The sequence below is a fragment of the Gossypium arboreum genome, chromosome 1, assembly GCF_025698485.1.
Source record: "Gossypium arboreum isolate Shixiya-1 chromosome 1, ASM2569848v2, whole genome shotgun sequence".
NCBI classification, from domain to species: domain Eukaryota; kingdom Viridiplantae; phylum Streptophyta; class Magnoliopsida; order Malvales; family Malvaceae; genus Gossypium; species Gossypium arboreum.
The window spans coordinates 107473175-107488180 of record NC_069070.1 but is presented as its reverse complement, the minus strand read 5'-3'; the positions used below and the strand labels follow the sequence as shown (position 1 = coordinate 107488180).

The following is a 15006-nucleotide window of genomic DNA, read 5'->3' as shown; positions in this document are numbered from 1 at the left end:
CGTATTCAGTAGGGGAGGCTTTCTGCCAGATTTTATACGGGGTGGAACCAAGTCAAGCATACGGGGTGGAACCAAGTCAAGCAACGTTTCATTATAGAGAAGACTATCCTAACGGGGGGTTTCTGATTTTCTCCTATACGGGGTTCAACCATTAGTATTGGATAGTTTCTTAGGAATTCAAATTTGAATTATTTTCTTCATAAATATTCTCTATTTAAATTCATGTAACCATAAAGGGCTTTTCATTTTCTCCATTTAATTTCTTATTTGACTTCCAAAATAAGTTAAGCACTATCCATTCTGAACGGAAGTATTACTGCATCGTCAATGGAAGGTTCAAATCGCTCATATCAAGAGACAACAAAATACGGTGGCTGATCTTGTTTCAAAATCTGTGAAGGGAGTTTAGAGCTTAATTCACCTATTCTAGAGGCTTGGAACGCACTCTACATTGATGTGCAGGGTTTGATGGGGACTGAAGTCATGTAATTATAGGATTTCTTGAAAATCCTATCTTTTCACAAAAAGAAAAGGATAATAAATATTGCACAACTTGACTGAAAACGTTCAAATCTAATATGTACTTTTGGGTAATATAGTTTTTGGCATCTATATTTAATTTCCATGTTCATTTCAGTATCTATGTTTTCTTTTCCAAATTGGTACCTATATTTAATTTCCAGTACATAAAATGATACCCGAAAATTTCAAATTAATCGAGTTGACGAATCTTATTTTATAATCCTAACTCGATTTGAAATTTTCTTGAATCAAATCGAATATATTTTTTCAAGTGAGATGGAATTCTGGTGGGATCTTAGACATTTGGCACTCAGAAGAATTGTACATTTGAAGAATCAGAAATTTCGAAGGCAATTGTATTTGCAACACGAAACACTACATTAAAATCTCAATACTATTTATTATCTTCCTTTAATATTTTTAAACATACAAATGCAAATACATTAAAATAAGGTGTAAAAGAGGAAAAAGAATGAACAGATAGAGTACCCTGAAATAAAGTGTAATCTGTGTACCACGGACTAGAAGATTTTCTGGATCAGTTTCCTCCCTAATCACATAGGAGTTGTCTGCTACAGCTTCCCAAACGTATTGCTTGTCTGATTTTGGACGCTTTGTGGACACAACAACCTGTTCAAGAAACATATAAACAAGCAACCCAATTAGCTTGAAAATTATTGAACAAAAAGGCTTCATACATGAAGCAGAAGATGGGAATGCATGTTATTATTAAGCTGACAGCATGTTACCTTCTCAGCAACAAGAAAAGCAGAATAGAATCCAACACCAAATTGACCAATCAAACCATTGTCCGCTCCTAGATCCTTATTTTCCTACAAAAAAATGAGATGCTAAGTAAGTGACCAAAACACTTTTTTTTTTCTTTATTTTCTAAAAGGAGAGAGTTATTTACAAAATACAAAAGAAATTCCCTTAAGAGCCTTAAGAAATTTGTAGTACTACTTTGAGCAATTGTTCCAAGACAGTCAATAAGCTCTTCTTTCGTCATTCCAATCCCCGTATCTCTGAAAATAAATTTATTTATTTTAATGAAGTCCTCTTCATATCAATTTTTCCAAGAAGATGATAAAAAAAAAATACGTTATAGTGATAGTCCCATTATCTAAATCAGGTTTGATGCGTATCTCTAGTTCGCCCGAATCTCCAAGCAGAGAGGGTGCAATCACACTTAAGAATCTAAGCTTATCTAAAGCATCACTTGCATTACTAGAACAAAAAAAAAAACTGTCAATTGTCCGCACAGAAAACCAACAAAACTAAAAGTAATGTGATTCTTCATTAAAAAATAGCATGGTTTTAGCAAGAAAAAAATATGCTCACCTTACAAGCTCTCTCAAAAAGACCTCTTTATGACTGTATAGACTGTGAACAATCAAATCCAACAGTCAACTAACCTGCAACCATTTGTAAACTATTAATTTCAGAATAGAAAATATAGGATAAATACTTTCAATATAAACAAGCATCAACCTTTAGCTAACCAAAGCTTTATCCAATAATAATTTGTAATTACCAAATGTGGTAATACATCACACAAACATCATTTTTCCTTAATTTTCTCATAAAACCACCACGTAAATCCCTAAATATTCCACCAAAAGCAGAAACAGAAGAGCAAAACCCAGGAAAAGCAAAAGAAACCCACCTCTGCTTGGTACTCAATTTTCTCCCCAGAGGTCTCTTCGGCCTTTTTCTCAGCTACAGCTGAAGCCTCACATCGAACCATTATCCGGTTCTTTATCTACTCAAGTTTCCACCTCAATCGAGAGCAAGAGAAGGCCTTGTTGAGGGCATTTGGAGGTAGAAAAGCGGTTCAGAGATTGAAGGCCTTGTTGGGGTTTGTCAAACGGAGAGAGACTAAAGATGGAGTAGCTAAGCTTCTGCTTAGAACTGGAGCCATCAAGGCAAAGCCCTAGAGAAATAGAGAGAAGGCTAATAAGATAAAATTCTCGGGGGTTTGATAATTGATTTAGGGATTTTGATTTTTGATCTGGGGAAAGTTTTTTTTTTGTTGTTGGGGGCCGGGGTGGGGGAGGAAGTAAAGAAAAGTGGCGTTTAATACCAGAAAAGGCCAATTTTAAAAGTAATAACGGAAATGGGTAAATTTTTACGAAATTGACGGAAATAAGGTCAATTTTATCAAAACGCGTTTTCAGGGCCTTTTTGTTCCCATGACCAGTAAAACATGTCCAGGTCACGTACCGGGAAAAATGCATCTACCAGCGCATTTCTCCGTATTTTGTAAGATTTTAATTATTTAATTAGGATTTATGGTTTATTAATAAATTAAAGTTTTAGTGTTTTATTTAATTTTTAAGTGTTTATTAATTAGTGTTTTAGAGTTTTAAGAAAAATGATTTTATTATTAGAGTTTTGGGTGTATATTAATTAGGGTATTTTCGTCAATTTTATAAAAATTAGCCCATTTCAATTATTATTTTTAAAAATGGCATTTTCTGGTATTTTAACTAGAAAAGTGATTAGGAGGTAACAAATTGAAACCACGTAGTTTTTTAAAACTAAATAATAATATAAATTTAAAATAACATAAATTAATAATTGATTTACTCAAATTATTTGACTTATTCAAAATCGAAAATTTAATTCGATTTAAACTCAAAATTCAAAAAAATCAAGTTATATAAAAATAAAAATTTATTTTATGTAAAAACTTAAACTTTTATATAAAAATTATAATTTTTATTTTCTATAAAATTATAAAAAAGTTACATTTTGTAAGACAAATATTTATATTTATGAAAAATAGCATATTATCTAAAAATTTAGAGTCTATTTTATTTACAGATTTTAAAATTGATAAAAAAATTAATTTCATTCAAAAATTAATTTCTAAAAATTAATTTACTTTTTTAAAAAGTGTACAACATTTTACAAAAATGCTCCTTTAGGTGCAAAATGTTATTTATTTCATATTGGGTTGCCAAATTAAAATGTCAGTCTTATGTCATGTTTCATAAAAATATATTCTATTTTTAAATTTTTTGGCAATTATTTATCCAAATAAAATGTATATTAAAAAGTTTATAATGTTGGTGTAAGAACATTTTCGATTTAAATATTGAGTAAAAAATAAATACATTTGAGTGGAGACTTTTTTTTATTTGTTTGAACTATTTAATCAGAGGTAAATATATAATTTTAAACAACATTGAAAGCCTTTTAAATTTAATAATTTATACTCGAACCAATTGGCTATCCTCCTTCACTGGTTGAAATGATGAAAATACAAACTCCTAACAAAAATTATGAAAGAATTTGATTTTGATAAAAAAATAATATGAATTTTGTTTTTTAGTAAAAACCTTTTATTTTATATATTTAAAAAACATATTTTCATACTTTTCAATAAAAATATTTTATATTTTTAAAATTTTAATATACATTTTTAATTTATGTTTTTATATTTTAAATATTTTAATAGTTTTGACATCATCATTGCCATGACAATGTGTCAAGTATTAAATTTATCACGTATTAAATTTATCACGTGTTAAATATTCATTAGACAACATGAATGAATTAACACAGTTAATCTAAAGTCCCATTTTGTGTAATGGAAACAAAATACGAGCACCGATTTAAACCAGAAAAAAAAATAAGTACTAAAATAAACATTAAAACCAAGCACAGGGACTAAAAAATATATTTACCCAAGACTTTCTTTTGTATTCTTTTACCAGCCTTTAGCCGGTTTGATAAATCCTGGCTCATCCATACAATACCAAAATGAGATGAGCCACTAGTTCACGACAGATAGGTTAAATCCTGTCTTTGCTTTTTGAACTCTGCTCACAGATACAGATTCACAGGATGAGAAAATGCATCAGATTGACGCAGCAAGTTTCAAGACATTATCCCACACTTATCCAACTATATTCCTTTTCCCCATTTTGGGTTAAGTGTTCCAAGGTATTTTCTACAATGAATCCTGTGGAATATGTAACCAACTATCCAGTCTTTCCAAATGCAAAGCTGGAATGAGATGTTAATATATACAGCATACATTAAATAAAAATAAAACAACAATGGCAAAAATCTGCATGTCCACAAACCTCAACATGCTGCATTCCAAAATAAGTTGCACGAGGCAAAATCTCTTATATCAATGCACATTGAGCAATGGCCAGAGCAGCAGTAGACACACTACATGGTGGTTTGCCTCTTTCATGAAAATTTTGATTCCATCAAGAAAACCATTTGAAGCTTGTGTCATTCTACAACTCGACTCCTACTCCTTCCAGTGCGGCTGCCATTGAAGCAGATGCCTCTTCAAGTGTTCGCTTCTTTTGAACCGTGTTGAAGGCCTCAAGGATATCTCCTTCCTGCCATTGATCATAATCTTCCACTCCCATACCACACTCCAAACCAGCATTTACCTGTCCACAAAATTATCAACTAAATATGAAACCAAGAAGAATTCCCGCATCCCTAAATTATCAACCAGACAATTTTAGTAAGAAAGATGAAGATATTAATGCTGATATAGCCATGTTGCATGATGATTGTCCTACTCGGAAAAGCATCTTCAAACATGATCTAGAAGTACAAGACCACAATCCAACTTTACCGAACATTAAACATTTCTCAACATAATGAAAAGAATTGACAAAACCAAGGCAAAGGCATTAAACGCAATGCCACTGGACCTTACATTACAAAAATCAGGACAAAGATTGGGTCACTGACAAGTAAAAAACTAAGATCAAAAGATGTTCCAAGGCATTGAATTAGAACCATTTCATCAGACAAATGAACAGGAGAAGCCCACTACAATCAGATGCATCTACTGTTGCTACAATATATGTACTATAATAAAAAATCTATCCTTGGCATCCCGTGAAACTGAAAATTCCTAACTATTATAGAAAGTATATTAAAAAAATAGATTTAAAAAACTTTTTTTAAATTTAAGAAAATTCCTAATTGTCAATCATACCATTCATACTAAAATAAATTTAAAAAAAAAAACACTTTTTTTGGTTGGGGAAAAGGATCCAAAAGTACACTCAAAGGCAAAACACTTCCAACCACAAAGGCAATCAAAGATGAACATGAATTTTTGGCCTAAGTTCAGTCTATCATTCAAATTTTCAGTTGAGGATCACCCAGCTTCTAAGAAAATCGTCAATGCAGGTTCCTATCTTTACAAAACAAACCTTACCACACTTCATATAGTCCAAGTAGAAAACAAGTCCAAAGAATTCAATAGTTTGTTCATCCCACTGCTTAGCTAAACTTGATTTATTAATCAAATATATAATGATCTCCCATCTAAATATTCAACATAGAAACTTCTGGTTGCGGATCTCTTTATATGCAGTTTTATCCATTATTTTGATTTTTTTTCTCTCATCTTTATATGCAGCATATCAAACCCATCAAATCCTCCCAAGCACAATTATTAGATAATATTCACATACTTATCTGTATTCGCCAATATGACAGCAGATACATATGAGAAAGACATGAAAAAGTTTACCGGAAGAGTCAGCATGCATTAAAATTTCATATTAAAGAGAGCTGATGATAGAAATGTGAACAAAGAAAAAAAGAGTACTATCAATCAACAGTATACCTCTTTAACAATTTCCTTAACCCTTCGCAATGAATCAAGAACACCAACATGGACTGTGCGACCATTTCGAATGACACGGATGCCACAACCATCCACTATCTTTCCCTCTGTTACCATACATCCAGCAACACGACCACTACCACTACTGAAAACAGCCCGAACCTCAGCAGAGCCAATTGGTACTTGTTCCTATCAAAAAAAGAGCAGTATCAACTCTGAAACTTTACTGTGGAAATCTTAAACATACAAAAGGAAAAGCAAGTACATGACCCAAGAGTTTAAAGCCTTCAAGTTCAAAGCCTACACCAGATCAAAGTAAATTCACTGTTTACAAGAGACTAAAGAAGAACAACAAGAAAGAAGCAAAAGAAAAATAAATCAAAAAATGGAAGTGATAGAAGGATCAATGCCCCAGCATACTTCTACGCACATTCAACAAATACAGGTAGAAGAGACTGATCAAGGTAAAAGAATATGACTACCAAGGATTTTAAGAGAAATAGCCATAGATAGAAATAAAAGTATACATATAGCTGATCCAGGCAATTTGAATTAAAGGCTTATTGAATAAAATTAAGAAGAGATGGATTTTGTGACGGAACTATAATATGAAAGGGATACAGGGTTTCCCTCCATGATCCGTTCTTTCCATTCTCTACTTTCCCAAACAAGGGCCAGGCCCCTTCTTCCCCACCCCCCTCTTTCCTCTCCCTTCTTCCCATTGCCCTAAATCCATATACATTTTGACTCAGGAACCAAATCAGATGCCAAACAGCTTCATTTAGAACCCCAGTAGCATAATATTAATACTTAAAACATTAGACTAACCTCAACAGGCTCCAGGAGTCCTTCCATTGCATTCCTCACATCATCAATAAGTTCATAGATAACTCTATAAAGCCGAATCTCAACACCTTTATTTTCTGCATAGCTTTTAACCGGACCTGGTGTCTTTACATTAAATCCCAGAATAATAGCTTTGCTAGCAACCGCAAGATCGACATCGCTGGTGCTTACATCTCCTGTAGCTTCCAAAAGAAACTTCAGAGTAACATTGTCTTGTGGGAGCACCTGCAATGCTTGTCTGACAGCCTCTATGGATCCCTGGTTGTGGAAAACAGATACAGTTATAGCAATTATAGTGCTCGGAGGAAACAAAGAAAACGTAAACAAGAATATCTGAGGATATTCATTCCATTTCAAGGAATCAGCACCCAGCACAAGCATCAAACAATAAACAATAAACCAGAAAGTAAGAAGAGAAATACCAAGATGAATTTTGGGTACTCTCTCCAAATGATGATACAGCCTGAACTGCCAAAGTCAAGTTTTTCTTTTTTTCCTTTTTATCAAATGAAGAAAGGTTTATTTTTTTAAAAAAATACATAAAAGAAGACAAGTTAATTGACTGAATTATAATGTTTGGCCCATATAATTCAAATCGTCCTATCACCTGTGTCCCCTTGCGCTGTCTATCATGGGGAAGGAGCCTCTCTTTTGGCCCCATTTCATTCTCAGGCAATTCACATGCACTGAACATCTCATTAACTCTTTATCATATTGATAAACAGTAGCACAAAAATTATGTGCAATTCACACAGATGGCACATGATGCACAGTTTCTTCCTTGTACAAAAAATTGATATAACTATTACAAAAACCAACAGCATTTTTTTTTTTCATTCTCCTCCCCCTTTTCCCCTAAGAGAAGGATGAGATCAGACCAATAATCAGTTAGCAGCAGCATGTACTCAATAGAAAGGCCAAGTCATCCGTGTGCATTTTCAAATTTCATTACACTCAAATTAACAATGTTATGAACGGGATAACCTTGCATGATGTTTTCCTCTGTGTAAATCCGATGAGCATACCTGTAAATCAACCTTCAAGATAATATTTAGCTGGTGCAAGTCTAACCCAGAAAGCTTTCCAGCTGACACTGCAGAAGCTAAAGAAGAAAGTGTGACCTTTCCATCCCCAGCCTTGGCTGACATACGTTCATTTCGCAACAACTCAGCACATGCCTCTGCCTTTTCACGTGCAACATCAAGGGAATCAACTACCTCAAATTCATCACCAGCAAGTGGAACATTATTCAAACCAATGACCTGAAACATACACACCGGATCTCTTAGGGAAATTTTCAAACCTAGAGTAATGCTATAATAATAGACATACAAAGCCAACACATAGAAGCTATGGCACAGAAATTCAGGAGAATTCTTCAACATGCTCCTGGTTAGTTTAGAAATATGCTGGCAACATCAATCTAAAAACAATAAAATTTGCATGTTATCGAGTTCAGAAAATGCGAATTCATGCAAACTATACACCAAATAGTAGTCCACGTGTTCTTTCATGTACATTCCTTTTTTTCATTTTTCTCCTCCTTTCTACGGGGGCCTCAAGGATGACTGGGATGTAACTATGAGAGAGAGAATGAATGTGGATCAAGCCCATATTTGGAATAAACAGTATAGCGTAATCATCACAGAAACACTTCAGGAAATGCTTTAGATGAGTACCAAATGAGTCCTGAATCTGTGAATCTTCCAATTCTATAAGAAACCAACACAGATTTTCCTCAAAGGAGAAGAAAAGAGGTGAGGGGAGCCAAGCAGTTTATTGTTGATCAATTATGATTTGTCTGTCGTTCTCCAGAGTAAGCCTTAACTAGTCAATCTCTAAAGTTGATTCTATTTCTTATCCACAAACATTGTTGTTCGTTCAAATCATCACCATCAATGCACAACAATTATGTATTTCGGGGATACTTTCATGAACAACTTCGCTCATCATACTTATCATGTTATACAAATGTATTACATAGAGCTACTAGAAATATCGTCTTCTGTCCTAAGCAACAACAGATAATCAAGGTATTTCATAAATGATGCCATTTTAACTAGTTTCTCTAACAAGCTTCTTTAATGTATTCCATAGCTGACTTGTGAAAATAAATAAAGGTAACTGAAAGAGAATATACAAATTACTTTCAAGTTAGAAGGCCATAATCATTAGACCCAAAGTTTGTCTTTTTTAAAGTCTTGTGAGGGCCAGTGCAGAAAACAGGGAAGAAGATAGGACATTTTCCATCTTCATCCACCCAAGTTCAATTAAGCCAAGGCTATTGTGCTATTTTATCCATCAATTTCAACTACGCTACAATTATTTTGCTTCACAAAGATGTAACTACTGCTAAGGCAACCACATAAATTGAGGCTATAGATGATATTAAGAAGTCCAAATCCCTCTTTTAGACTCAACTATATTCATACATTGTCAATTAGCAGGGTGGATCCTTGGTCAAAAACTAGCATGATTTCATACCTAGAGTCCAGATAATTTAGGAGTGAAGAATCTGAGAATTGTTTTTTCTCTTAAAGGTGATCCTGTGGTTCATATTGAAGATAAAGGTGGCACTGAACAAAATCATGTCTCCTTATATTGTATTGACAGCCCCAAATGCAAAGAACTTACAACCTCACACTCACACCACATGTGTAGCTAAATTCCAACTACAATGGCCACATAAGGAAATCAAGCTGCATGTCAAAATGTTAACCATTCTGCAATGAGGTCCAAATTTCCTCATCTGTGCTCAAGTTAGAGCAACAGGTTCATTAGCATCTTTCAAATTTAATCAAAAAAGCAGTCAAATATGGCAAGACAAACAGAGTAAATTAAAAGGGAAACGTAATAATTTGCTAACCTGTACAGGTATTGAGGGTCCAGCCTCCTCGACACGATTTCCACCATCATCAAATAAAGCACGCACCTGGTCATGGATATAGTGGAAAACTCTCTTCAGATAGGTTTAGAATGTTAAGCATATACCATATAGCAAGCAGAGAATTTTCATATTCGAATGTTCAAGAGTGTGGCTCTAGTTTACCAACCTTTCCAAAGGCTTCTCCACAAACAACTACATCCCCTCTTTTAAGGGTTCCATTCTGCACAATAAAAGTAGCTACAGACCCCTTAGATTTATGAAGACCCGCCTCAATTACTGTGCCTTTTGCATTTCGATCTGGATTAGCCTTTAACTCTTGTAACTGAAACAATCCAGGCGAAGGTCATATTGGAAGTAACAATAACCAAGATAATTATGTGCTTAAAGTTAGACACAGAAAAACTCGATATTATTTGAAATATTTCACCAAAGATATCACCACTTAGGCCTCAAATCATATTGAACTTTTATGCTTTAGTGAAATGATTTTGTTTTTCAAAATGTTCTACATCAAAAGTGCCAAATGACATCATTAATTGGTCCTATTAGTAGAACTTCAAAAAAGTCTATTCCTTAGGAGAGATACTTCTTGAGCTGAGAAGCTATTTTATAAAGAAAATGAACTAAAGAGAAAATTCAAAATGATTTGGAAACTTAGAAAGAGAAGAAAAAGCAACTAAGGATATGCTTTTGGTAATAAGCAAAATTGTCAAGATGCAGGAAAGCCAATAATAGTACACACCTCAGCAACTAGCATTACAGTCTCCAACAGGTCATCTATATTCTGCCCTTTAAGAGCACTGATCTGTAATAGCAGACAAAAACGTAAGCATCCAGAAAGAACATGAATCAGAAAAGAACACATAAATGACATATAATTAAACCTGAACCATAGGGATGTCCCCACCCCAGTCTTCTGGCATTAGACCAACCGAAGAAAGCTCTTGCATGACTCTTTCTGGGTTAGCTCCATCTTTATCTATCTGTTACAGTGGAATGAATAAAATTAGCCATATTCAATGCCAACATTTAGAGCATGGGCAAGCACCAAAATTTCCTGTAGAGTAGACTTGCATTCTGATTTTCAGAACAAAATTGACCTTATACTTAACAAACCTTATTTATAGCAATGACAATTGGTACTCCAGCTGCTTTGGCATGAGCTATAGCCTCATTTGTTTGAGGACGAATCCCATCATCAGCAGCCACCACAATGATCACAATGTCAGTAACCCGTGCTCCACGAGCTCTCATTGCCCCAAAAGCCTACAGAAACATGTAATAGATATCACCTAGGGACAAGATATTGCAAGCAAGTTGCATTTAAGATTTACTGTACCATAGCATTATTGTGAAGGTTATTAGTTTCTGAAGCAAAAAAAAAAAAAAAAAGTACTGAAAGGGAAAGAAAAGCTATTCCTAGTGGTTATGTTACCTCATGTCCAGGAGTATCAAGAAAAACACACGGTTGTGGCTTGCCATCTATTGGTACTAAAACTTCATATGCTCCAATTCCTTGTGTTATACCACCTGCTTCTGAGGCAGCCACCTATAGATATCCAGCAATTAGGCTTTAGTTTGATAATGAATGTGTTTTGCTAGTTAGTAATTGCATAAAGCTTTCAGTGTCAATTGACCAAATTATCAATAATTCTATGCAGAGAATCATTTTATCACTTGCACAACACCATGAAAGAGCAAAAATAAATAACTAAAAATTAAAAATTCAACCGGAGCAAGTAAACCCTATGACCTAAAAGTTCCTCTTAATTTCGAATGGAAAAAAACATAAGAAGCATCGGACTAATCAAGGTTCCACGCACCTTGCTCTTTCGAATAACATCCAGAAGAGTTGTCTGCAAAGCATAAATAACCAAAATACAAATCAGTAAGTTCTAGTGTTTAAGAAAAGTTTCTTACTTTAGTTCAAAATGAAATAAAAGACCAGGAGAATTCTATATGCTGAGCGTTACATCTAACCTTCCCATGGTCAACATGACCCATTATAGTGAGAACAGGAGGTCTGTCTTGTAGCTTGTCTAGGTCAACTTCATCGAAAATTTCCTTCTTTTTTGCCATTTGTTCTACCTTAACAGGGTCAGCATCTATGACTTCAACCTCATACTCCTTACACACCATTTTTACCATGTCTTTGTCCATAGTTTGCACTCCATCTGGTTTAATCCCCTTGGAGTACAAATATCCAAGAATTTCCCCCTCACCAATAGCCAAATTGTATGCTAACTCCTCTACTGACATGCCTTTTTCTCCAACTTCCAAAATTTCCACTTTAACAGGTGCTGCCTCTTTCGCAGCCTGGATTCTAGCTGCCTTCCTTCTAGCTTTACTCCATTTCCGCCCTTTCCTTGAGGTGGCAGCACCAGGTATTGACACGTTCAACTCTGATGTCTCCTCATCAGGAATTTCAAGATCATCATCACTAATAATGCGCCTCCTAGGACCTCCAGCAGAAACATTTTTCTTCCGATAATCATCCTTGAACTTTCCAGGGGCAGGGCCCTTCCCTGGCTTTGTAGGAGATAATACAGCTTGAGCAATGACAGGGTCAACCACAGGCTTCTTCGACGCAAATTTATCAATCAGAATAGGCTTTCTTTCTTTACTCTTCCCATCTGTATTAGACTCTAACTTTTGACCTGCCCCAACATCTTTCAAGATAACCGGCTTCTTCACCACATGTGGAGGTGCTACAGCTGGCTTAGCTTGTAACTTAGGTTGAGGTCTTACAGGTGGTTGGGGAGGTCTCAAAGGTGCAGCAGCACTTTCACCTTGAGAATCCACCTTCCCCTCTCCTTTTTTATCATTAACCTTAGGAGACTCCTTAACAACCTTTTGCACGGTCCCAACAGTATCCCCTTTCCTCCACACACTTTTCAAAGTCTTAGCCTTTTTGCCACCACCCGAACCACCACTATCACCACTGGCTTTGGGTTTATTCACATTCACATTAACATTTACATTAGATGTTTCCAATTTTTCAGCTTTCTCCAATACTTCACCTAAAGACTCAATCACTTTATTCCTCTCATTTTCTTCTTTATCCTCATCCTCACCCTCACTCAATTCAGCATTCCAAGACAAACCCTTATCGTTTTTCGCCCCTTCGGACTTTAAAACAGGCTTGGGGGCAGGTTTAAGAACAATTTCAGCATCACTATCTTTATAAGAAGAGGAATTGTTTGCCTCAGCAACAAAATCGGTGGGTGCCACAGAGTATTTACATTTACATTTCCTACTAAAACTTCTTTTAGACAATGAAACTCTTCTAACACAAGAATAGTAAGAGGATGAAATAGGTTCAGAGAAATAATTAATGAAAGTAGCATTAAGGGTTCCCAAATTAACAAGGGAAGCTAAAGAAGAAGAAGGCATTGTTCCTACAACTATTACCATAGCACAGCGAATCGGTTCATCTGAATTAGGAGAAACATAAAAAGAAACCCAGGAAAACTAAAAAAAGAAAAAGGGTAAAAGGCTTACCTCTATCTTTTATCGGGGAATTGGGCAAAATGATAAAATTGTGAGGTGGAGGTTATGGGGAAGAAGCAAAGCTAAAAACTGGGGTCAGCGAGTCTCGACATGTTTGTGGGTAATGTCATGTGTGGCTAATTCTCCGCCTGTCGATTTATTTTCCCTCGGGTCCTTTTTAAAAATATATAATAAAAAAAAGGATAATCTATAAAAATAGTCATTTTTGTTTGCCCAGGTTACATTTTAGTCACTTATGTTTGAAATGTTATATTTTAGTCACTTATGTTATTATTTTGTTATGAAGTAATCACTCTACCATTAAGTTCCGTTATCTCTCTAACGGTAATCCTACGTAGCAGTCCAACTAGATCTTAGGTGCCAACTTGAATTTCTAAATGAGGTGAAAATAGATTTTTAATTAAAAAATTAATTAATTAAAATTTTTAAACCTATACCTTAACTAAAAACTGTTCATCTTCTATTTTTTATTTTTCTTCCGTCTTTTCTTTTTTTCAATGGTTTTTTTATTATTTGACTAGAAAAATTATTATTAAGATCAAAATAGTTGAAATTAAATTGACCTCTTCATAACAATGGATTCAATGGAGGGTTCAGGTATGTCTTTTTTGCATTCTTCTATCTCTTTTATTCAATACTGCAGAAATAAAACATTGAATTTTTTATTGTTTAATGAAATTAAAAATCAGTTTCTTCTCGACTTCAGGTCACTTTATTGATAGTGAAATCAATGTTTAAGCTTGAAAATGTATGGTATTTTTCTCTTGTCTAATGTTTTTCTCCAGTTGGATGGCAGGGCTACGATTGAGTTAAAAATTCTTAGATTTTTTGGTAATCCACTTGAATGCCTTCAAAAATTTTAATTTAGGGTTTTTATTAAACAATAAAAAATCTATTCTTTTGTTTTTCAGTATTGAATAAAAGAGATAGAGGAATACAAAGAAGACATGCCTGAACCTTCCATTGAATCCATCTTTATGAAGCAGTCAATTTGATTTCAACTATTTTGAACTTAATAATAATTTTTTCAGTCAAATGAAAAAAAAAATCATTGAAAAAAGAAGAGACGAAAGAAAATAAAAAAGATGAGATGAACAGTTTTTTTAGTTAAGGTTTAGGTTTAAAAATTTTAATTAATTAAATTTTTTAATTAAAAATCTATTTTCATCTAAAAATTCAAGTTGGCACCTAAAATCTAGTTGGACTGTCACGTAGAATTACCGTTAGAGAGATAACGGAACTTGACGGTAGAGTGATCACTTCGTAACAAAATAATAATATAAGTGACTAAAATATAACATTTCAAACATAAGTGACTAAAATATAACCTGGGACAGATAAAAGTGACTATTTTTATAGATTAATCTTACATTAGCACACCATAAAAATAAATTTGGGAATTTCTTGCTTTTGTTTTCTCGAGAAAACGGAATTTCGGTCCATCTCAATTGATTTTGAATCCTTTGCTGTCTCTAATCTTCTTTTCTAGTAAACTGGGTCTGTAAAGGTCAAAAGGAATATTTACGAAATTATTATAAAAATATATTAAAGATATATCAAATAATTTAATTGAGAAAATAGTTAATCAAAGTTTAAGAATTAAATTATAAATTGAATTTTAATT

The 15006-nt window shown here is 34.0% G+C and overlaps 1 protein-coding gene and 1 pseudogene across 2 annotated transcripts; both read right to left on the bottom strand.

Moving 5' to 3' along the window:
- Positions 1 to 864: 864 nt before the first annotated feature.
- LOC108464358 (heat shock protein 90-5, chloroplastic-like) lies at positions 865 to 2563 on the bottom strand (annotated as a pseudogene).
- Positions 2564 to 4405: 1842 nt separating this feature from the next.
- Positions 4406 to 13512, bottom strand: LOC108466998 (translation initiation factor IF-2, chloroplastic). Of its 2 annotated transcripts, XM_053029960.1 has the most exons (13): positions 13374 to 13512; positions 11853 to 13276; positions 11696 to 11728; positions 11308 to 11421; positions 10989 to 11138; positions 10757 to 10855; positions 10615 to 10677; positions 10039 to 10194; positions 9852 to 9917; positions 8011 to 8247; positions 6968 to 7243; positions 6140 to 6328; positions 4406 to 4940 (listed from the first exon to the last, which is right to left on the bottom strand). In XM_053029960.1, the coding sequence occupies exons 2-13, from the start codon at positions 13263 to 13265 to the stop codon at positions 4779 to 4781; spliced, it is 2958 nt and encodes a 985-aa protein (XP_052885920.1). In that variant the 5' UTR covers positions 13266 to 13276; positions 13374 to 13512; the 3' UTR covers positions 4406 to 4778. The 2 variants fall into 2 exon arrangements, with proteins under 2 accessions (XP_052885920.1, XP_017622918.1); XM_017767429.2 differs by having other exon boundaries at positions 11853 to 13512.
- Positions 13513 to 15006: the final 1494 nt, after the last annotated feature.